General features: G+C 42.0%; 1 protein-coding gene across 3 annotated transcripts in view; it reads left to right on the plus strand.

Moving 5' to 3' along the window:
- The window catches only part of USP10 (ubiquitin specific peptidase 10), an 85,888-nt gene that overhangs the window by 24,424 nt on the left and 36,470 nt on the right, over positions 1-24,994 (plus strand). For 2 of the 3 annotated variants that reach the window (XM_032284584.1, XM_032284583.1), the window contains exons 2-3: positions 15,437-15,505; positions 21,495-21,555. In XM_032284584.1, coding sequence (XP_032140475.1) covers positions 15,437-15,505; positions 21,495-21,555 — 130 coding nt within the window. Of the gene's footprint in view, positions 1-15,057; positions 15,111-15,436; positions 15,506-21,494; positions 21,556-24,994 lie in introns of all 3 variants that reach the window. The other variant, XM_032284585.1, reaches the window with a different exon arrangement.

The following is a 24,994-nucleotide window of genomic DNA, read 5'->3' on the forward strand; positions in this document are numbered from 1 at the left end:
CCCAGAAAAGAGAGGACAGCAGCTTCACGATGTCCTCACCATGATGGTCATCGCTGCGGGCCTTTACCTGGGGGAGCGAAGTCCAGCGGCGCGCGCTCGGCAGTCACAGGCGGCTACAGCCCACACGGAGATGGAGACGCGCCCGCGACCCGGACCCTGCTGTCCCCCACCCCGCTCCTTGCCCGGCTCCCTGGCCCTGGTCCCAGCCCCGGCCCCACGGAGGGTCTCGCAGGCCTCGGTGGCAATCCTGGCGCTCTTACTTAATCTTAAAGCTGGAAGGAGAGGAGTATATTTACCAGCTAATCTAAGTACTTATAGATTTTCTAGGATATTTTAATAGACTGTTGACAGTGGCCAGCAAATCAGAGGAAAATCGTTTCTGTAGTCAGGCGTCTGTTTTCATGGGTGTCCTTTAACACGAAGCTCTGCTGCAGCGATATGCTTTCCTTCCTGGCAGGTGGCCTTCAGTAGCTGGGCTTTTGTTGGTCTGGTTCCAGCATATGTTATTAAGTGAAAAATCCTGTGGAACAGATGGCACGTACAAATTTCTGCCCATGTAGCACTCTGGTTAATGAAACACTATAGTTTTGCTTCATTGTTTTTGGCAGTAATTGTCTTTGTGTGGAGTTTGAATACGTGGTGTGAAAAGCTTAGCAGTAATAAAGGTTGAGCCAGGCAAGAATAATCTGAAGTGATTGAGTGATGATGGGACAGAGGCTGAGAAGAGTGGAGCACTGTTCCACTGAAAACAGACGCAGAGTAGAAAGACCATGCAGGTTTTAAGGTGTGTGGGAGCACCGGGATGTCTTTGGACCAAGGAACATGAAACTAAAAATCCTAGCGTGTGGATGCTGACAAGTAGAGTGTGCTGAAGAGTTCTTCCGTAAATGAAAGGTGAAAACTGGCCCTTGGTCTTCAAGAACTCTGATGATGGTACTGCTTCAAATGCCTTATGTAGATTGTGCATCACAATTTTTAAAAAGTCAATCTTACTGAAGTAGAATTTAATACAGTAAATGTGCCCATTTGAGGTTTGTATTTTGAAGTTTTTTGTTTTTGTTTTTGAGACAAGGTGTTGCTCTCTCTCCCAGGCAATGGTGTGATCCCAGCTCACTGTAGTCTCCATCTCCCAAGCTCAAGCCATCGTCCTGCCTCAGCCCTCCCAAGTAGCTGGGATTATAGGCATGTGCCACCAAGCCCAGCTATTTTTTTTTTTTTAAGAGACAGTCTCGCTCTGTCACCGAGGCTGGAGCGCAGTGGCGCAATCACGGCTCACTGCAACCTCTGCCTCCCTGGCTCAAGCAGTTCTGCCTCAGCTCCTGAGTAGCTGGGACTACAGGTACCTGCCACCATGCCTGGCTAATTTTTTGTGTTTTAGTAGAGATGGGGTTTCACTGTGTTGCCCAGGCTGGTCTTGAACTCCTGAGGTCAGGCAATCCACATGCCTTGGCCTCCCAAAGTGCTACAAGCTCAGCTATTTTTATAAAAATTTTCGTAGAGATGAGGTTTTGCTGTGTTGTCCAGGATGGTCTTTCACTTGTCTTAAGTGATCCTCTCTCACCTTGGCCTCCCAAAGTGGTGGAATTACAGGTGTGAGCCATCACGCCCATCTCAGTTTGAGTTTTGACAAATATATATGCCAAAGTAGTAACTACTACCACAGTCAAGATACAGACCATTTCCATTGCCCACAGAGTTTCCTCATGCCCTTTTGCCGTGAATCCCCACTGTGTTCAGGCAGGCAGTGGTCTGCTTCTGTCACTGTAGGCTAAGAAAGTTTGCCTTTTCTAGAATTACATTGATGCAGAATTATACAAACTGTACTCTTTTGTTTCTTTTGTTCCTTTTTTTTTTTTTTTTTTTTGAAACAGTCTCGCTCGGCCCAGGCTGGATTGCAGTGGCACGATCTCAGGTCACTGCCACCCCTGCCTTCCAGGTTCAAGTGATTCTCCTGCCTCAGCCTCCTGAGTAGCTGGGACTATAGGTGTGTACCACCACGCCTGGCTAATTTTTGTATTATCAGGAGAGATGGGGTTTCATCATACGGCCAGGCTGGTCTTGAACTCCTGACCTTGTGATCCACCTGCCTTGGCCTCCCAAAGTGTTGGGCTTGCAGGCATGAGCCACCGTGCTCAGCTTTGTTTGGTTTCTCTCACTCAGCCTAACTTTTTTGAGATTCAGCCGTGTTGAGTGTTGAGTTCCAGCCTTTTCAGTACTGGGTAGTATTCCTTTATGGATGTCCCACAATTTGCTTGTCTCCACGCTTCTTGATAGACATTTTTGTTGTTCCCACTGTTTGACTATTATAAATGAATCTGCTGTTCACATTCACATACAAGTGTCTGTGTGGACATAGGTTTTCATTTCTTGTGGGTAAAATGTGGTAAACGTATATTCTGTTTTATTTATTATTATTATTTTTTTTTTGAAAGAAAGAGAAAGAGAAAGGGGGAGAGAGAACAGGAGTCTTGCTCTATTGCCCAGGCTGGAATACAATCTAAAAATAGGTATTAAAAACCTCTTTTATGCCGATAATCGGGCTTAACAGAGGAGACAGGAAGGAATAAGGGAAGAAAATAACAAACAGCCAACCAATATTTCATTTAAGTCTGTGAAAGGCTATGCAAATGCTGAAGAGTGATTTACTTCCAATTATGTGGTCAGTTTCAAAATAGGTGTAATACGATACTGAGAAAAATGTATGTTCTGTGGACCTGGGGTGAAGAATTCTATAAATATTCACTGAGTTTACTTGTTCCAGGTCTGAATTCAAGTCATAGATGTCCCTGTTAATTTTCTATCTCGTTGATCCGTTGAATATTAACAATGTGGTGTCAAAGTCTCCCGCTATTATTGTGCGGGAGTCCAGGTCTCTTTATAAGTCATTAAGAACTTGTCTTGGCCGGGCGCGGTGGCTCAAGCCTGTAATCCCAGCATTTTGGGAGGCCGAGGCGGGTGGATCACGAGGTCAAGAGATTGAGACCATCCTGGTCAACATGGTGAAACCCCGTCTCTACTAAAAAATACAAAAAATCAGCTGGGCATGGTGGCACGTGCCTGTAATCCCAGCTACTCAGGAGGCTGAGGCAGGAGAATTGCCTGAACCCAGGAGGCGGAGGTTGCAGTGAGCCGAGATCGCGCCATTGCACTCCAGCCTGGGTAACGAGAGTGAAACTCCATCTCAAAAAAAAAAAAAAAAAAGAACTTATGTATCTGGTTGTTTCCTATATTGGGTGCATATATATTTATGATCATTGACTACTGTTGTTGCATTGATCCTTTTACCGTTATGTAATGCCCTTCTTTGTTTCTTTTAGCCTTTGTTACTATTAAAGTCTATTTTGTCAGAGACGAAAGTTACAACTCCTGTTTTCTTTTTTTTTTTTTTTTTTGCTCTCCATTTGGTTGGTAAATCTACCACGAACCCTTTGTTTTGTGTCTTTGTGTGTCCTTGCTTATGAGATGGATCTGGATACAGCGAACCGATGGGTTTTGACTTTTTATTCAATTTGCCTGTCTGTGTCTTTGATTGGGATATTTAATCCATTTAAATTTAGGATTATTATTGATATTTGTGAGTTTAATATTGTCGTTTAATGCTAGCTGGCTATTTTGCCCATTAGTTGATATAGATTCTTCATTATGGAGATACTCTTTACCTTTTGGTAAGTTTTTGGGATGACTGATACTGGTTGTTCCTTTCTGTGTATAGCGCTTCTTTCAGAAGCTCTTATAAAGTAGGCCTGGTGGTGGTGAAATCTCTGAGTGCTTGCTTGTTCGCGAAAAATTTTATTTTTCCTTCATTTATGAAGCTTAATTTGGCTGGATATGAGATTCTGGGTTGAAAATTCTTTTCTTTGAGGATATTGAATATCGACCCCCACTCTCTTCTAGTTTGTAGGGTTTCAGCCGAGAGATCTGCTGGGAGTCTGATAGGCTTCCCTTTATGGGTAACCTGACCCTTCTCTCTAGCTGCCCTTAGAATTTTCTCCTTTATTTCCACCCTGGTGAATCTAACGATTATGTGTCTTGGGGTTGCTCTACTTGAGGACTATCTTTGTGGTGGTCTCTATTACCTGAAGTTGAGTATTTTCCTGCCTTACTAGGTTAGGAAAGTTTTCCTGAATAGTATCCTGAAGAATATTTTCCAGCTTGGATTCATTCTCTTCATGACATTCAGGTACACCTATCACACGTAAATTAGGTCTTTTCACATAGTCCCATGTTTCTTTGCTCATTCCTTTTCACTCTTTCTTCTCTAATCTTGTCTTCTCGTTTCATTTCATTAAGTTGGTCTTCGACCTCTGATATCCTTTCTTGTGCTTGATCAATTCGACTGTTAAAACCTGTGCATACTTCAGGGCGTTCTCGTGTTCTTCAGTTCCATTAGTTCACTTATATTCCTCTCTAGATTGTCTATTCTCGTGAAGATTTCGTCAGACCTTTTTTCAGGGTTCTTAGTTTCTTCACGTTGGGCTAGAACATGTTCTTTTAACACAGAAGTTTCTTATTATCCACGCTCTGAAGCCTAAATCTGTTCATGGAACGCACTCGTTCTCCATCAGGCCTTGCTCCCTTGTTGATGAGGAACTGTGATCCTCTGTGGAGGGAGAGGCATTCTGATTTTGGGTATTCTCAGCCTTTTTACGCTGGTTTCTTCCCATCATTGTAAATGTATCCACCTGTCGTCTTTGTAATTACCGACTTTCAAATTAGGTCTCTGAGTGGACGTCCCACTTGTTGATTCCCAGCGCCGGAATCTGAGCAACCCACGGCACTGGCCAAAACAGCGGCGTTAAGATACGTGGTGCTTTTCTGCCCGGGAATCTCCTGTCTGACTTCCTTCTTGAGTCCCTTTTTCAATCAGCTGAATAGGCGGCTCTGCCTTCCCGGAGCTCCAGACGTCGACCAAAAAGGGGACCCAGTCCCATTTACTCTGCACCAAGAACTGCCGCACCGACCGCAAGAGTCGTGCTGCGACCCGTGGGCCTCCTTCGCTGGGAATCTCCTGGTCTGGGAGCAACAAAAATGCGTCTGAAAGTGCGGCGTCCTCTCGTTCTCTGCGCTTTCACTGGGAGCTGCAATCCTGAGCTGCTAGTAATCAGCCATCTTGGATCTCTCCGCGTATATTCTATTTTATAGACACTGCAAGGCTTTTTCACAGTGGCCATGCCATTTTATATCTGCACCAGCAGTGTGTGAGAATTCTGCTTCTCTGTCGTCACCAACATTTGGTATTGTCAGTCTTCTTTTTTTGAGACAGTCTCACTCTATCGCCCAGGCTGGAGCAGTGGCGTGATCTTGACTCACTGCAACCGTCTCCTCCCAGGTTCAAGCAGTTCTCTTGCCTCCGCCTCTCAAGTAGCTGGGATTACAGGCGGACGCCACCACGCCTGGCCAATTTTTTATTTTTAGTAGAGATGGAGTTTCACCATGCTGGCCAGTCTTAAACTCTTGACCTCAAGTGATTTGTCCGCCTCAGCCTCCCAAAGTGCTGGCATTACAGACATGAGCAAGTGTGCCAGGCTCAGTCTTTTTAATTTTATTGTATGTAAATTTAAAAGGAGATCATTTTTTGTCCCCAGGAACATGACTTCCTGTCACTCACAGCAAAGTGAAACTGAGTGCAAATAGGTGGTTCTTAGTAAAATCTGTCCAAAAAGACAGTTTGAGCAGAAAGGAGAGCCTAAGAAAGGCAGAATGAGAGTCCGCTTCACACTAGACACAGGTGATCTATTTGAGGGGCAAGGATGGTGGGAGTGGGGACTAAAAGTGGATTTTAAAGGAATGACCTGCCCCAATACCTTCTCATCATATCCATGGTTTTTTGGCCCTTTTTCTCACCTTATAAAGTTAAGATTTTGAAAATTGGCCTCTCTTTAGCTTTGGAAATGGATCACATGGTAATTGTTAATGATTTTTCTCTAGGTCAAAATGAGATATTCCTTTAAAGTTTTCTGTAAAGCTTAATTTAGTTATCACGGTTGCGTTTAAGGGTTATATTTTAAAAATAAGTGTTATTTCTTGATTATATTTATTTAAAGGTTATATTTGAAAATGAAAAATGTACTCCTGGCTGGAACATCTCTGGTGGTAATAAAAACATGAGAATAAAAACGATTCAAAGTGATCAAGTTAAGATTTCGACTTCCCATTGACATCTGGGAAGTTGCAATGATTGCTGTGGAATTTGGAGAAATTATTCTTTGTCCTTAGAGCTTTTTATTTGTGTCAGTGTTTTCATTTTCCTCTTTCTGAATTCATTTGTTCAACAAAGGTATTTTGAGCACCTACTGTATGCCAAGTGTACTGCATTAACTCCTGGGTATACGAAGATGTATCTAACTTGATTCTTGTACTTCAAAGACATCAGTTTTATGGAGGTATAATGCATATGCATTGAATTTCACCCATGTAAAGTGTATGTTTCCATGAATTTGAACAGGTGTATGCATTTGTGTAGTCACCTCCACAATCAAGATACCAGTTCTGTCATTCCCCAGGGTTTTCTTTGAACCCCCATGCAACCTCTTCTCTTGTTCATCCTTGGCCCCAGCAAAGATGGAGCTGCTTCTGTTACAGTTTCTTTTGCTTTTTTATTGGTTTCTTCTTCAATTTCTTTTTTCGTTTCTATTTTTTTGAGACCAGAGTTTCGCTCTTGTTGCCCCGGCTGGAGTGCAATGGCACAGTCACAGCTCACCGCAACCTCTGCCTCCCGAGGTCAAGCAATTCTCCTGCCTTAGCCTCCTGAGTAGCTGGGATTACAAGCATGTGCCACCATGCCCGGCTTATTTTCCATTTTTAGTAGAGACGGGGTTTCTCCATGTTGGTTAGGCTGGCCTCGAACCCCTGACCTCAGGTGATCCGCCTGCCTCGGCCTCCCAAAGTGCTGGGATTAGTTACAGGCATGAGCCACTGTGCCCAGCCCATTTCTTTTGTTCTGAAGGTCAGCACCAATGTGATTGTAATGAATATGAAAGTAGGTGGAATCTTGAACTTTGGCTGTGCCAGATAAAGTTTATCCCAGATAAAGTTTACTGAATTTACTCCCTAATTTATCTGCTCTGTTTCATGCAATAACACTTTTACATAGCAAGTCATTCAGTAATGAGGGCTATCTATATTATCTTGCTATTTAGTACTAATTAAGAGCAAAGCCAGTTAAAATTTGACAGGCATTTTGTAATATAGTTCTAATATAAACACGGGACTGGAAAGTTGGTAAAAGTGGGTTTCTGTAAAGTGAATCATGTTTTCTAATTTGGAGATTCAATATGTGGAAGGAAATCTCAGCTCAGAGTCTCCATGAAAGCACTTAATATACAAGCTAACCCATTGAAAACCATACTTTGAAAGGTAAAGTGATGACTTTTTGATAGCACATTAGTAGTAGAAGTAAAATACACAAACAGGCAGGGAAGTCAACACCGAATTGCAGTATTTGACATCTGAGTGTCAAGGAGAGATGCGGTGTGTGAGAGTGGCTTTGTGATCCAGTTCCTTTACTTTGTTCCCTTCTCAGGACCTCTCTGACCCAAGAAAGTAAAGCAGAATTTTGCTACAGCCCAATTAGTGGGGGAACAAAACTTTCTCTTCCTCCCTCTTCCTTTGTCTGCCATTTGTTCACACTGAGTGCAGCTCGCAGTTGGCTTGCACTGTAATAAAACTGTAAATATCACCGTGCCCTGACCCCTGTGTGTGTTGTCTTCAAAGTTTTAATCTCATAGTCTCGCATAGTTCAGTGTGGATAGTTGGTGCTCAGTGCATATTGTTAAATCGGTGAAATTCTTGCTGTGCATTCACTATTTGACGACAGTGTCATCTCCAGATGTCCTCAGAGCCACTCACACCACCTCCTAAAGTTGAAAGCACACAGTGACTGTTCAGTAGATGTCAGATGGCACCCATGGCTTACTGGGTTTTGATCCATAAAGCCTAGTAAAGAAATTAAACTTTTGATATAAGTGCTGACCTTTTTTCAAAAAAAATAAAAACTTTATTTTATTGAGATGTAATTCACATGTTGTGGAATTTGTGTATTTAAATAAATATGCATGTCATTGGTTTTTAGTATATTCAGAGCGTTGTGCAACTAACACCATAGTCAATTTTAGAACATTTCATCCCCAAAAGAAAGCTCGTGTTCATTAGGAGACCCCTGCTCCCCCTGCCCCTGCTCCCCGATTCCCTTCTCCTCCTAGCCCTTGGCAACCATGATCTTTCTGTGTGTGGTGGTGATTTGCCTATTCTGGGCATTTTATATGAATGGAATAAACAATTTATGGCTCTTTGTGACTGGCTTTAACTTTGTACAATGTTTTCAGAGTCATCCTGTTGTAGCATGCATTAGTCTGATGACATTTTCTTTTTTCTTTTTTTTTTTTCAAATGGAGTTTCACTCTTGTTGCCCAGGCTGGAGTGCAATGACATGATCTCAGCTCACTGCAACCTCCGCATCGTGGGTTCAAGCACTTCTCCTGCCTCAGCCTCCTGAGTAGCTGGGATTACAGGAGCCTGCCACCACATCCAGCTAATCTTTTTTTTTTTTTTTTTGTATTTTTAGTAGAGATGGGGTTTCACCGTTCTGTTCTCTAACTTCTGACTTCAGGTGATCTACCCACCTTGGCCTCCCAAAGTGCTGGATTACAGGTGTGAGCTACCATGCCCGGCCTGTCTGATGACATTTTCATACCTGTGTTTTTAAATTTTTTTTAGATCCAAGAGATCTTTTTGGAGATGGGAAGAATTTTAGAGGTCTGGTCCAATATACCTTCATTTTATAGGTGACATTAAGGCTTTAATAACTCGAAACAGTCTGTTGCTCTTTTCAGGTTTCCCCAAATTTAGCCTGTTTGGATCAGGACTTTACACTTCGCAGATTCTTGTGTATTTGACTGTGACCTGGTTATACCATTTGCCCCTGTGAGGCTTGGCTGTGCATCTTTGAATGGGAGATTGTTCTCAGAGGTTGGTGATAGTTGTCCACCTGCCTCAGAAACTGCACAGTAGAAATGCAGCAGCAGCGTATTTATGTTCTTACCTCAGGGCTGATCTTCTATTTCCATCAGTCCTTTTGAAGGCAGAGAATGTGAATTTGGGGCAATCTACATAGTTACTCAAGTTTCCAGAAATGAAACTTTCAGAATGCTGTGCTGCAGCGCCCCCTAGTGCTGTACGATAGTGTTAGTCCCCAGTTTCTCCTGAAGCTGAAAGTGGTGTTTCCTGCAGTTCCGTAGTAGAGCTAAGTGAACTGTAAACATCTTTCCTTCTCCTCACCTTCCTTGGGCTGAGACGGAGGATTGTGTCTTTATTTCTGAGGGCAAGGTCTTTGTTTTTCCTTTAGCAGGAACACTCGTTTTTCCCACTTCACCTAAACTTTTGCCCAGAGTTTCTAAACTCAGGCCCTCTGAGGGCCGTGGCGGCCTCCACGCCCCTCCAGAAGGTAAACTGAGCCAGCGATGCGAACAGACTGTGCTTCAGGAAGGACGCTGCCTTTTGTTAACATCCCTGCTTTGGTGTGGGCTTGTCCTCCTTTAGTTGAAGTGTTTCTTGTATATTTTTTTCCACATCACCTTGAGAAAGGATCAGAAAGTAAAGTTGTGAGCAGTGAGAGTTTTGAAAGCCTAGGATGAGGACCGGGTCGGATATGAGGGGAAGTGGTAGAGGGGAAGAGCTGCTCTGGCTCACAGTCTTACTTCCCCTGAAAAGGGGTATTACATGCCTAAAGCCCTTGCAGCCTGCTTCCCCCAGTCCAGGTATTTCTGCACCGTCCCCGCCCCCCCCCCCCCCCCCCGTGGCATTTCCTATGAGCGTCAGGATGTGGAAGAGAGCATTTGATCCTGCATTCTGGTTCCTCCTTTTGACACCAGTGTTCTGACTCTGGAAGGGGTTGCTCAAAACCTTAGGGGGCTTCCCAGTGTTTCCTTATGGTAGTTGGTGGAGCGGTGGAAAGGGCAGAGTCATCAGCAGTGTCACAGTTTCTGTAGCGTGCCATAGCTGCTGGGGCCTCCAGGTCCCTGCTTTTATTTTAGTTTTATGACAGCCACCAAAATGTCCTAGGCTCTGCACTTTCTTTGACATTACAAAAAAGAATCAAGTTACTCTTCCTTTTCAGTCTCCCACGTGAGCTTAATTGTCCTTTATTTTATCTTGCTCTGTTACAGGCAAAAGTAATTGATGCAGTCAGTGGACTTTCCTTTGCCACTGGATTGTAAGTCCTGTTAAGTCGGACGCAGAGTTATTTTCGTCTGTTTTACCCAAGCACCTACAGTTGCCCCCCACCATGTTACAGCCTTTGAAATAAGTTAATCTTCCAAAGAAGGGAAAATACAAAACACTCACGCAAGGAGAGGTTAAGGGTTTTCCTCGGAACCTCTCAATTTTCAGTGTTAGCTTTAAAAAATATATATCTCTTTATTTGGAAATAGCTTCAAACTTTAAAAGTTGTGGAAAGAAGAATAGTTCAAAGAGCCCCCAGATACTCCTTTACTCAGATCGACCTGTTGTTAAGAATGAACCAGTTTGCTTAATCATTTGTGTGTACTTGAGTTCTGTCTCCACACATACACACACACACTGAACACAAACTCCAGACACGCAGACATGGGCTCACACATGCAAATATACAGACATACAGTCTTTTTCTGAACGCTTTGATATTTGAGGGAAGATTACATACACCCTGGCCCCTCACTTCTCAGATTCTTGAATGCATATTTCCTGAAAATAGGCATATTCTCTTAAATAACCACGGTAAAACATTACCACTTTCATAAATATACACTGCTGCAGTAGTTTTTTCTAACCTGTCCATATCGTAATTTTGGGAGTTGACCATATAATGTCCTTCATTGACTTTTCCCCTCCAGCACAGGATCCAGTCTAGGGTGAGGAAATTGTCAGGTCTCTAGCATTTTGTAGTCTGAATGTTTCCCACAGCCTTTCAGGATGTTGACCTCTTTGAAAAGCAGTTTCTCCTCCCCGATTTTGGTGACATTCCTCATTTTACCAAACACCTAAAATAACTTTTGATTGGAAATTAGGAAGGCTTTTGCTGAAGGACATGGGGAAACCACAACATTTTAGTAGCAGTTGGCTGTCCTGAATTTCTGTGATCAACTTTTTGATGTCACAAACATGCCTTCAAAATTTAGTCAGGTATCATTTTAGTTAAATAATTGTCACTCGCTGGTATTTGCTATTGAATAAACATTTGGTCTTTTTTCCTTTTGTAGTTTTATGAAAATTATAATTTATGCCTACCCACCCAAGTATTTGGGATTACAGGTACCTGTCACCATGCCTGGCTAATTTTTTTATTTTTAGTAGAGGGGGGATTTCATTTTGGCTAGGCTGGTCTTGAACTCCTGACATCAAGTGATTGCTCACCTTGGCTTCCCGAAGTGCTGAGATTACAAGTGTGAACCACTGTGCCTGGCCAAGCAGCCCTTTATCTTTTTGGAATAGTGTTGATAATAAATGCTTCTTCATTGTACTACTTTGAATGATGCATATGATATTGTTAAGTACAAAAATGATGTCTTAACCTTCCTGTTTGTATGGATTATTATCATTGATAATTCATGTTTGAATGGTTACCACGCCAGCTTCCTTTGCCTAGAAAGAAATATTTATCATTTTTGAAAATGTGCATTGCAGTTCTAGGAGACTGCATTTTATTTTTAGAATTCCCCTAGCTTGTGATAACAATGACTTGTGTTTTACTGACATTTGTTAGTTAACTCCCCAAATATAACTTCCTTTATATGTAGCTATTGGGTTATATCAGAATTCCTGTTTGAGTATAAGTGATACATGTACTGCCACATAGGATAAAGATACTTGTAGTTTATCTGCCATGAGCATATGGGGAATACTCATTGTGTAGGAGGAGATGGAAATTCTAACCAAGGTGTCCTAGGAGGTTGAACGCCTTGCAGAGATGCTCTTAAACCCTTGGCACTGACTTCTTGGCAGGTTCCTTTGTTACTTTAGTTACAGAATTCAAAGGACGGGTTTTAAATATTGGTGAAGTGCAACTGCTCACTTTTAAAAGCTCATGCATTTTAAGGATTGAACATAGATCTGAATGTGGCAGGAGGATGTGATTCCAGTCTATTTTGATGGGGTCATGTATTGATCTATGTTAGTCAGTGTTAAAGGAAATTAAGTTGGAGTTCAAAACAGCTCTGGCCAACCATTTGTCAAGTGTTAAATGATACTTTAGTGTTGTATAGTTGATAATTAGCAGTTACTTATAGTGTATTTTTTTGGTTACATGTTTTCATCAAGTCGTAACCTGTTGTCAGATCTTGAAACTAGCATGCTTATGAAATTATGTCTGTGCAAAATGGTTGTATTTGAAGAGTTGTAATTTCTGTTGTTTGTGTTTACTTTTTATAATTAATGTTTTGAATAAAGTATATAGTTCCCCCCCCCCCAAAAAAAAAAGCTCCAAAAGACATGCTAAGAAATCCCCTCCACTCCTGTCCCGGTCCACTCAGCATTCCCACTGCCCTCGAAGGTGAAGATCTTTCCAGTGTCTCTTTATGCAGACACAGATATCTAAATTATTAACACAAATATATAGCAACACAAATAAATATTATCTTTTCCTACCTTCTTTACACCGAGAGTGTTTTCTTCTTTTAATAGTATCTTGAAGATCTCCCTCGTCTCTACCTAAAGATCGTCCTCATTTCCCCGAGTTAATTTTATTACTAGATTGAAGATACATGTCTGTGGAGAAATTACTGACATGAAGTTACAATAAAAGCACACTTAGAATCTATAGCAAATTTTCTCAAATACATTACAAATAAAGAATTAAGAAAAACTAATGAATTTGAAAATGAGAAAAATTTCACTGAACCCTTTCTAAGCATTCCAGCTTATGACTTGAGTGTTTGCCGCTGACTCATGCTGAAGCAACTTGGTGTCTGCATTTGAAACAGGAAGTGTGTGTTAGTGGCTTGGGATCCTGTTTTCTCCTCCCCTCCTCCTTTACTGCCAAGATTTTTATCAAATCATTTGGATTTTTCGTTTTCTTACTGGACTGACCAGATCTAAAGACTTTAGGCTGTATATGAGCTGAGATAAGAAAGTGTGCTTAGAAGTATGATTTAAATAAACAATAAAATGTTCATTTTCCTTTGTCTGGAAAGAAAACCTTCCTAAAGAAAATACCTAATAATCCTGCACAACATTTTGATTCTTATCCTTATGTATCTTCCCCACATTCTAAATTAAAAGGCCATTCTTAAACAGTCATAAGATAAATGAATAACTTTTAATATAGCATTTTTGGTTTTTTTTTTTTTTTTTTTTTTTTTTTAAACTGCTTCTTGCAGAGCAGGGCTACCCCATAGGCAATGTGTGCAGAGTAGCTGCATTTCTACTATTGATATTAAACAAAAATTAAATAAAATAGCATGATTCTAGTTTGTTTATTCTTAATATTTGCATTAAATTTCACAGCTGCCATATGTTTCTTGGATTTTACTTCTTTATCATTCTTGTGTCTCTCAAATTCATTTTCTGGAATTCTTAAGCAGTTTCCTTTCTGCTCTCCCCAAGAAAAAGGTGTATGAGTGACAGAAAATGTTATTTTTCTATTGCACTTGAAAAGTAATTTATAGAATTCTATGAGAAAAAAAAAGCTCTGGAATTCTAGGAACTAAATCCTTTTTTCTCGGAACTTTTAAAATATTGCCCTTTGGTTTATATAGCCTTGCTGATTTTGCTGTTAAGACGTTCTGTCCAGTTTTTAAATTTGGCGATTTAAAATTAGTAACCTAATTTCCGTGAACACTTTCTTGATCTCTGATAGCTCCTTTTTTGTGATAGTCTGTGCTGATTTTTGCTGCATCCTTTTCGCCTGTAGAATTTTCCCTTCCATTGATTTGTGAGTGTCTCAGTGAAATCCATGTCTTTTCCCAGTGTTGTTGATGAGAAGAACGTGTGAGCTTTCAGGGACTGTTTCAGAAGGTCATTTCTGAGCCATTTTGAGGGTCTGTTTATCTTCACTATTACCATCTACATATAATTTCTTTGTGGACTTTTTCAAGTGTGTGTAAATATTATATGAAAACGTTTTTATTCTTAATGTATATTTACAGTTTTGGTAGATGTTGTCAAAGAGCCCTCCAGAAATGTTTTCCCTTGCGTTTTTACCAGTAAGGTATTACATTTAGTGGCCATTTATTCACATTTACAATAATAATGGGTATTATTCATTTATGTAATATCTGGTTTCTGGTTATTTTTGAATCACTTGCTTGTAAATTTCCCTGCAGGTTACTAGACTGTTAAGTTCCATTAGAACAGAGTAACCACGCTCTGTTTACCATTTTTATACCCAGTACTGATCATACATGGGCATTTAGTGGGCCCTAAATAATTATTGATTAAATGAATGAATGAATGTTTCACCATTGTGGAAATCTAGTCATGCTAATTCTTCTCAATGCCTTTTTTTTTTTTTTGAGATGGAGTCTGGTTCTGTCGCCCAGGCTGGAGTGCAGTAGCTTGATCTTGGCTCACTGCAACCCCCTGCCTCCCGGGTTCAAGCGATTCTCCTGTCTCAGACTCCCGAGCAGCCGAGTACACAGGTGCACGCCACCATACCTCGCTAATTTTTGTGTTTTTAGTAGAAACGGGGGTTTCACAATGTTGGTCAGGCTGGTCTCAAACTCCTGACCTTAAGCGATCCCCCCATCTCGGCCTCCCAAAGTGCTGGAATGACAGGCGTGAGCCACCGTGCCAGGCCTCAGTGACTTGTTTCTTCAAGCTCCATTGGAACTTGCTAGACTCACATCCATGCAGTTTAACCACTTTGTTTTCCAGAAAGTCACATTCTGAATTCCGTGAAATCAGGGCTTGCGACAAGGGCTGTGTCTCTCTGATAATATGTGTATCTGTGTGTCCTGTGGAAATGCATTTTTAAAATAAAAAGTTATATAGATATTTTTAAAGATCATTAATCAGGATCATTAACTTTTTCCTTTTTTTGGATTTCCTTGTCTTCCCATTTGAACCACGTTTTCTGCTTTTCTTTAGTATGTTTGGCAGAGAAAACGGAAATGGAGGTAGTGGCATGAGTCAGCAGAAAGGTAAATGGAACAACTGGCAGTATTTGTGAACCAAAACACTCCTGCAAGCAGGACTCATAAGTTTGGCATACAAAATTGACTTGTTTCAAAATAAGCTTTATCAGTTTCATAGTGTTCTTTGACAATTTGTAGGAAAGGTTCAGTAGTATTTTTTTTAAATAAAGAACCTAGAATCCTGAGTTTGCAGATCCTCTGTTTAATTGAGAAAGGATCTCTTGGGGGTTATGACCCAAATATTGCATAGGATTGTTAAAATCTGTAGCATTTTTTGAAATAATGTAATTTATATATTTTATCTGATCAGTGACTCTCTTATTTTTTTTCAGTATATTTTTGGAGATTTTAGCCCTGATGAATTCAATCAGTTCTTTGTGACTCCTCGATCTTCAGTTGAGGTAAGACAAAAGTATGTTTTAGTGAGTCCATGTGTAGATACAACTAGTAGTTATGTTTCTGTTTTAATTTTTTTTCTAAATAAAGAATTCCAATTCTTTATTTAGAGGAAAATACAGAGACTAATATGAGAAATGCCTCAACCTACCCGCTAGATTTGACCGATGTTGACATTTTGCTCTATTTACGTTGTTAGACTTTGAAAAGCAGATAAAGCTGACACATGCAATTGTTGGCTCTTTTGCCCCTCTTCCATCTCTCCCCAGAAGTAACTACTGTGCGGAAATTGGGAAGCACTGGTCCTGACTGGTTCTCACCTTTTATCACATACATGTATATCACCATAGTCAATTGTAGTGTTTTGTGTGCTTTAAAATGTCACATGAATGGCATACCATATTCATCATTTTGTAGTTTATTCTAAGCTAACATTATATTCTTCATGCTGATAAATTTGTTCTTGTTCTTTGATTTCCAGTGCTTAGTACCACTGATTGAACCTACCACAATTGACTTACGTATTTTCCAGTCGAGGGCCATCTAGGTCTTTAGTTCCGCTGTTAAAGATACTGCGGTCAACGTGTTTTATCCTGTGTCCTCCTGCTCCTCTGTGGGTGCCTCTGGGACATGGACCTGGGAATGGAATTGCTGGCTTCTGTGGACTAAGCTGCTTTAGTTTCGCTAGAGACTGCCGATTTCCTCCCTGGGATATTTACAGTCTGCGTTCCCATCAGCAGTACATTAGAGTTTTCTGGCTCGTATTAAAAAAATAAAAATTCTTCTTGTTGGCATATTTAAAATTTTTGTTTATCTGATGTCTAGTAAATGGATTCTCATTGTTTTAACTTATATCTCCCAGCTTACAAACAGTTGGGCACTATTTCATTATCTTCACATGTCTACCGGCAATATGGATGTCCTCTTCTGTGAGTTACTTGATTTATATCTCTTGTCCATATTTTTAAATCAAGTAGCTGTCTTTTTTCTTACTGTTTTTAAGACTAATCTTTGGTTTTACAGGCATCTCTTCCTGGCATGAGGGCTTTTAAACTTCACATGTTAGGAACCCTTTTGGGGTTGGGTTTTTTTTTTTTTTTTTTTTTTTTTTGCTGGGTAGAAGGAGTACATTTTTAACTTTAATGTCAAATGAATTGATTTTTTTTTTCCTTAATGGTTTGTGGATTTTTCGTTTTAAAAATATCTTTAGGAAAATCTTTCCATCCTTGAAATAATGAAGAAATTTGTCTTGTTTTCTTCTAAAAGTTTTCAGATTTCGTTTTCACGCTTCAGGGTGTGATACAGATGAAATGGAGGCGCTGAATTTTGTGTGTGTATGAGGTGGCATTAAACTCCCTGCTCTGGCGCCCCTAGCGGTCATCTCTGCACTGTTCATTGAGAACTCAGCCCTTAGCCGTCCCATCAGCCTCACTGGGTAGCACATCCTGGTTCTGGGTGTCCCTCTTGTTTATCTCTATATAAACTCCACGTTTTATTTACTTTATTTTAACTTTATTTCTTCCTTTCCTTCCCCTTCCCTTTGTTTTTTATTTTTATTTTTTCGAGACAGGATCTCACTCTGCCTGGGCTGGAGTGCAGAGTGCCGTGATAACGATCACAACTCACTGCAACCTTGACACCCCCCCCCCGCCTGTCAGGTGATCCTCCTGTCTCAGCCCGAGTAGCTGGGACTCCAGGTGTGTCACCAGGCCTGGGCAATTTTTTTTTTTTTTTGTTAAGGGGGTCTCACATTTTTTCCTACATCACACCAGTGTAACCATAGTTGATACTTCTCAAGTGTGTACACATGTGAATGGGTGTGTGTCCGTTTGCAAGTGGGTGGACAAATGAAAACTTGGGTTTCCATGTGATACAGAAGTCTGAGGTATGGGGTTGCTTCAGCTCTGCCGCTTACACAGTCTTGGTGGGTTTGGGTACATTCTTTCCTTTCGTGCCTACTGTTTCTTTACTCTCTCTTTTGTTTTTTAAATTGAAAAAAATGGAGAACGCGTATTTTCATCACAGAAATGTTGGGAGCTAATGTATGGTCCGGTAGCTAGTGAGTGACAGATGTTAGCAGAAATGGATGAAAAGGGTGCAGATGGTAGGTTGTGCAGAAGGCATGACTGTGTCTCATCAAAATGAGTTTGACCTTCAGAACACCTGGTGTGTCTGCGCTTATTTGGGCTTTTCTGTTTTTCGTATTTTTGAGCACACAGTGACGTTTGGAGGGGTGTAAAATGAGTTTATAAAAATCACAGTAACCTGCGAAAAGGAAATGCAGGCTAATTAACATAATTGGATGGAGTTATTTTCCCCACTCTTCAGGAGTCTGAATTATAATAGTTGACAATGACACAGGCTCTGACTTCATGGGGCGGCCTGTGGTTGGCCCTGCGGGTGTGTGATTGATGATGGCTATCACTTCCGCAGCACAGTTTGTTAGGCTTTTATCTTGCAGGTAAAATAATTGCCACTCAAACATGCAGTGTTACTACCATGTGACCATGGCATCAGTTACAGTCTAGCTGAATGTTCATATGCTTTTTCTCGGCATTAGGAGCTTGATAAAACATTGTTGTCTCTACTTGGGGCCATAAATTGAAAAACCACAATTAAGAAATGTGGGGTGTTAAGATGAAAGAGCATTCTGCCGTCCTGCACAAGCGCCACTCCTGTCAGTGGAGGGCTGCCTTGTCTGTCAGTTTGCTTGCTTGGCAGCTTGCCACTGGCAAGATAAAGTGGCTAGTAATTGAGTGGAATCAGAAGAAACAGATTCAGGTGAAAGGTAGCTGGTATCTCTTCTAGAGTTGTGCTCTAGTGATTTAAAAATCAATTTCTCCAGTGGAAAAAATACAGTCAACTTATTTAATAAGCATGTTTAAACCCCAGTCATAATGCTGTTAATTATGTTAAAAAATAAAGTGGAAATGCTCATCATTCATTAAAGTTTCTAGAATCTCAGTTTTGGAAGTAGCACACACCCCAACCATGACTGAATAAACCCCCGATAACAGAGTGTTGCCTATGGACAATGTGTGTGGGCACTCAGGGAGAGTAGAGACAGTTCTTAATTTGGTATCTAAATGGGATTTTAAAGGAGGGCTTCGTGGTTCATGAGAGTCGTTGAGACGGAAAGCAGAGCACACAGGTGGCCCCAGAGGGAGACTTCAGAACATCACCTTCCTAGCCATGGGCCCAAGTATTCTCTTCACAAGGCTGCAGCACTGTTTTCAGACTGCGTGTTTAACATCACTATTATTAGATTACAGTTTTTTACAGTGCTCACTTTGTATTTGTGTAGGGAATTTTATGTCTTTGCTTTGATGTTCGAACTTTGTATTCTTACAAATAGCTTTACAGTTAATGAGTGAACTTTGAACCATCCTTGAACTTTTATTCTGCTGTGTATTTAGATATCTAGTTTCCACAGACTAAGGGCATGTGATGTGTGAGGGAGGTTTGTTGAGTGAAAGCTGCTGTGTGCCTGTAGAGTAAAACACACATTACTACAGTGCCACAACCCATCTGGCATTCCTGCAGGTTCGCTCTTTTATCAGCTTAGCAAATCCAAGGAAGTGTGTTAAGCAGGCTTACAACGTGGTCATCTCTTACCAGCTCCCTGCTGTGCCTCTTACTAGCAGTGGCTCCTGGCTTCCTCATCTATCAGATGGCCATAATAACAAGACCTCCTCCTCAGAGTTGTGGTGGAGGAACAGAATGTGTGTCCAGTGACACCAGGTGGCACTGACTGGGTGCATCCTCAGTGCCCAGTCAGTGCCGCCTGGTGTCACTGGTCCAGCCCCTCCGGCCTTTCCACCCTCGGTCAGCACCACCTAGCATCATTGGTCCTGCCTCTCCACTTAGTGCTAGTCCTCAGCATCATCCTTGTGTTCTTCCTGATTGCTGGGGTTTTCTTCTGCATGCTGTAGGAGTGGCTGGGAGTTGAGCATGTGTTCACACTCCGTGGTTGAATGTCGAGGAGGAGGGCAGCTGGAAGACAGCAAGCAGGGTTCTAACAGCTCTCTGCCTTGCACTGGGGTTTGAAGTGGACGGCTGAAGAGGTCCCTTCTCCAAGTTGTACGTCTTTCTAACCTGCCGCAGTCTCTTGGGTCTGGAGGTTTTCTTCAGCATTCTGTCCTCCCTGAGCAGAACAGAATACTGTTAAGTGTGGAGAGAACATTATTCTAATACGTAGGGTAATAAAATGGTTTCGACTCAGAAGAAGATGGTTTCTTGATGTTACAGTGATTTTGTGTAAAGAAAGAATGATTCAAAGCACTTTTTATGCCTCAAAGTAATATAACTTTCTGTCACCAGGGGGCATCCTAGTGTCATTAACAGAAAAAGAGAGGGCATTCTATGTGTCAGTTGCTAAACTGTCATTTGTAACCACAGAGGGTTTTGAATGAGATTCGAGGCTTCCTGAGACACATGTGGCTGCTGTGTCCGCTACCCTTATGGACCCACCTCTCTGCTCCAGGTGCCTGCCCTCATAAAAGCTGGTGTGTGGAATGGTCTTTGCATCGTGGGTGCCAAGGCTGTTGTAGCCCCCCAGCACACAGAATTCTTTCTCTCGGGTGTCAGCATGATGAGTCCTGGGTTGCCCCGGGTGACAGAGATAAGTGCAGCTCTCAAGTCCTGAAGGTGTTGGCTTCCTTTTGAATTGCTTGTGTTTTCCTGTTTGTCATAATTCTCTGGGAATGGAACTTACTGGGTTGCTTGCAGAGAGAAGCTTTTACTGCTGTGATTATTGAATTCTTGTGCTGAGAGTTCATTGGAGAAATCAGCTGAGGAAGCAACCCCAGCGGCAGTTCCCATCCAGTGTTGGGCATGAGAATCAGCCACAGTCTCTGATCTTTGTGGACCGGGGGCCATTCTAGCACCGCCATTGTCCTGCAGTGAGCAGACTTTGGGAAGTGCTGAATGGCATTTTGTTTTTTTGTTCTGCCCTCAGGTAGCAATTGTCTGTCTGCTTACCTTACCCCTTTTCTTCCTAAACTTTTTTTGTTGACAGGGAGGAGAGGAAGACAGAGCTTCACTTGGTTACCCAGGCTGGAGTGCAGTGGCGTGATCTTGGCTCACTGCAACCTACCCCTCCTGGGTTTAAGCAATTCTCCTACTTAGCCTTCTGAGTAGCTGGGATTACAGGTGTGTGCCACCACACCTGGCTAATTTTTAGTAGAGATGGGATTTTACTATGTTGGCCAGACTGGTTCAAACTCCTGACCTCAAGTGATCCACCTGCCTCACCCTCCATAAGTGCTGGGATTACAGGCCATGTAAGGCATGCCCAGCTCCTTCCTAAACTTTCCTATCCCCAATAAATATTGTGGAATAGCTAGGAAGAAGAAAAATTTAAGTTGCGATATCTTTCAGCTTTTTATAAAGAGGCTAGATAATTCCCATTCTGCTTTCTGTCTTCAAAACAAGGAATGTGACTTCTAGCTGTTAACTTAGTTAATTAAGGCACTGTGTTGAAAAGGGAGCTGCAGTCACCTGGCTTTTGTTTCTAGCGGGCTTTCCTCTGCTCTCCGACTGTGGACCTGGTCCCAGCCTCTGCCGGCTGTGTTGCAACGTAGTGATCATGAACAAGAGGCGCAGACAGGAAGCATCATCTTCACCAGGGCACGAACAAAAGTGTCTGTGCCCTTTATGGTCAGTCACTAACATCCTGTGAGAAGAAGGATGTATCAGAAGCATTTTATTGTAGCTGATTTACATGTTCATTAGAGTTCATTTTTATACCCTTTGCCCTCATTTCCAGGTCTGTTTAATAGTGATAAATATCTGAAAGTATTTCTATTGTGCTTTTTCCTTAAATGAAGATGATTTAGATTGCACTGACACTTCACGTGTGTTATTCTGCTAAAAGTAGTGGCACGCGAAGTTGTATGGATAAAGAGTTTTAACGAAATGTTGCCTTAATGAAACCGTATGTATTTGTTTTAACATTTTGTTGAATTAAAATTTGTTTTCTGATTCCTTATGCAGCTCCCTCCGTACAGTGGAACAGTTCTGTGTGGCACAGAGGCTGTGGACAAACTACCTGATGGTAAGCTACTAGTTCTCTCCTCATTTCCCTAAAGGGAGTTTTGGCCATACATGCTGGATGGGCAGGCTCCCTGTAATCACTGTTTCCCCATTTGAATAAATGTTTCTTTGCAGCTTGAAGTTTTTGCTGTCAACTATAATGTATTTAATCACTGAGTCACTTTGACTAGTGAGTTAGTGTTAAAGCTTATCCTGTGCTACAGAGGGCCAACCATTTAAGATTTTCTTTAGGGAATGGTGTTGAGTTCTTTTTTCCCTGACAGTTCTCAGTGCAACAGGTATGTTATTCTTCGTCACCACATGGCAGAGTTGAAGCGAGCTTTCTGTCTTGTTGCTATGCAATCTACCGGCTCCAGCGCTGGCTGGTTTCTGAGCATGTGTTCTTTGTGACTGAAGTGGTATCCTGCATCTGTTGTTCTTGTGGTTTACATTCATGTCCTGGTTTGTCGCTGGCTCTTGAGAACTCGGGTCACCTCTTCACCTCCTGGTCTGTTACTTTTTTTGTCCCCGTCACAGATACTGAGCTGCTTACCAGAGGTGGGGCTTACTGAGATGCAGTGATCTTGTACTGTTTAAGTACCCAGTGTGGGAATACCAGCAGGGTGGTTTACTTACTGCAGGCTGCCCTTGCACGGTTCAAACCTGTTTAGATCATTTTTCAGTCGGAAGCCCTTTAAAGGCCCTAACTGGCCTCCAGGAAACTGATGCCACACTTTTTCTTTGAGAGCTGGGCTTTGGATTCCCTTTTGAATTAGCATGGTCAGTCTTACAAAAGGGGTTTTAATTACAGTATAAACTTTGAAAAGACTAATAACCACATTTTATCTCCAGTAACATCAGGAGTGATTATAATTATTAGATTTATAAGAATTGTAGGAGACCATAAGGGAAAGAGCAGATCTACTAATAGCTTAGGACAACTAAGACAGTAATTGAAGCTCTGGGGACCCAAAAGCGGGGCTGCTCGGCCTCCTGAGCTGCCTTTTAATCGGCTGATGGCTTAGCCTCTCAAGCGTCTGAGTCAGTGGAACTTCCTCTGTCTCTGTGTGCTGTGCACGTAGTGAGCACGCTACACATGTTGATTCCGTGCTTACAAATGTGCCAGGATTTTCCTGTGCACATCTCTTTAAGTTTACCCTCCTCCCTGTGCAGTAGGCACCGCCAGCTCCCCCAGCCCCTGGAGTTCTGCATCCCCACTCCCTCCTTCCAGCCTGTCAGCCCTTTTCACCTACTGCATCTTGGCTCTTTTTCTCCATTCTCTGCTCTCTTCCCTCTAAGTCCTGCTTTTGTTCTGCCAAAAACACAACTGGAATCTTGCGCCAGCTTGCACGGTTAGTGACAGGCACAGTTGTCTCTGAAGCCTTTCTCTTCCAGCGCCTGTCGGACTGTACAGATCCGGTGGGCGCTGACATGGACCTGCCTCTCGTTCTAGACTGCTCAGCTGCTGGTGGCAGGGTCCATCCCTCCATGTCTGTCATTGCGCCTGTAGTGTCTGGAATGTTGTAAGTGCTCAGTACGTTTGTTGGATGAATAGTTCAGGATGCTTTATTATGCTCTCTCCCACCTCTGCCAGCTGCACCTAGCCCTTTGCAGAGGCACCTCATCGTGGCTTCCCTTTTACACTTTTCCTATTTTTTTTTTTAATATTTTATAATTTTCGTAGGTACATTGTAGGTGTATATATGTATGGGGTACATGAGATATTTTCATACAGGCATACAAGTAATAATCACATTACTTGTCCTTCACCTCAAGCACTGCCTGTTAGATGTTCCTAAAGCTTGAGATCCCACTCCTTCACCCTGCCCTTACCAATTCAGTGATCCGTAAGTTCCACTGACCTCTCTAGTTTCTGATGGAAGTTGACCATCGTGTCCTGCGTCCAGAAGCATTCTTTTTCTAGAGCAGTTCACAGCCTTCTCTTCCCTCCCTCCGTGTTTTCATTCTCAGTTGTTTGCATTTGTCTTCCTGATAAATGTGAATCTCTGAGCAGGGCCCTTGTGTTACTCATCTCTGTCTGTTTCCGTCGCTCTCTCCTTGCCTTGTAGCCCAGGCCACTGTACTGCACATACCGCAGTGAGCAAACTCTGAGAAACGCCATGTTTGGTTCATTGTTTTATGACCCACGGCCTGCATTACCTGAGTGCTGAGTTTCCAGCTTCCTAATGTATTGATTAAGTTGTTGAAGCAAGTTTGCAGACCTTCCTCATTTCTCCTGCCTGGCAGATTGGGCTCTGAGCGCTCTGCCATGCAGTGCAAGGCATATGTGTCCATTGTGAGTGTTTCTCAAGAAGAAGAGGAACTGTGCTGGCTGGGAATCTGCCCTTTAGTGAGATGATCAAACATGGTGTTGAGTAAATGCTTGATAATACCCATAACATTGAAATAGTTCTGTTCATGTTACACCACATTCTAGGACGTGTTATGTGCGGATGAGGTTGAGAGTTGAGATGTGGAAAGCACCGTGTCTTAGAACGCATCAGCCTCGGATAAGCTGAGTGACACAGCACGTACTAGTCTCAAATGTGATTTCACATTGTACACCACAGCCCCTTCAAAGGCTAGGCTCCACGTGGCGTGCTCCTCACTTCTCCAGACACACCCCATTTCAATCCAGCCTCACAACATCAGGGAATAGGGGATGCCTGGAAGCAAAATGGGCAGTCAAGCCCTTGGCATGATAATAAATTCATTTCCCTTTGATGATTCTTTTCAAAATAAGGAAACAAAAAATAAATGGTAGCCGAAGGAATTAGATTGTCATGACTTTATATGTAAACAGCTTTTAGTGGTAATGGTCATCAGTATTACTTTCCAGGAACTTTCTGTTGTTGGGGCAGGATTGTGCTGCCACCACCACCCAGCCCCCACAGTTGGGGGCTGTGATTCCAAAGCCTGCAAAGATTCAGGAGGCTGTTGATCTCCAGCCTTCTCCTGCCCACCCACTTGCCACGTAACTGGCCCCTCTCTGGGTCTGTATTTTTTATTCTGCAAAAAGACTTGTAGAGGTCCTTCCGAGGTAAAATATATTCAGTCCTCTGCAGTAGAACACCATTCTTTGGGTATTAGTTTCTTTTCTTGAGATATATGCCTTGAAAAAAAAAATTGGCCCCTTAATACTAGCCTGGAAGAAACCTTTATGCATTAAAGATGAAGTATATGGCGTGTGTCCTTTCCTTAACTTCAAAACGTGTAACTTGTCAACTGTAAGGTGACATTGATGCTTGATGTCTGTTGAAAGACACCATTGATTCTAAAACTTAACCTAATTTCAGAGATGTGAACTATAAAAAAAAAAAGTCTTTCTTAGCATGAATGAAATACGTAGATTGTAGTTAACTGGGAAGGGAGTATTGAAGGCTTCCGAAGAGAGATTTAAAAGTTCACAATTCTAACTTTATCAGTTGGTGTTTTCGGAAGGCTTCACCACCTATGGAGTT

Source organism: Sapajus apella, unplaced genomic scaffold (assembly GCF_009761245.1).
Source record: "Sapajus apella isolate SASKATOON/1434 unplaced genomic scaffold, GSC_monkey_1.0 scaffold15, whole genome shotgun sequence".
NCBI lineage: Eukaryota > Metazoa > Chordata > Mammalia > Primates > Cebidae > Sapajus > Sapajus apella.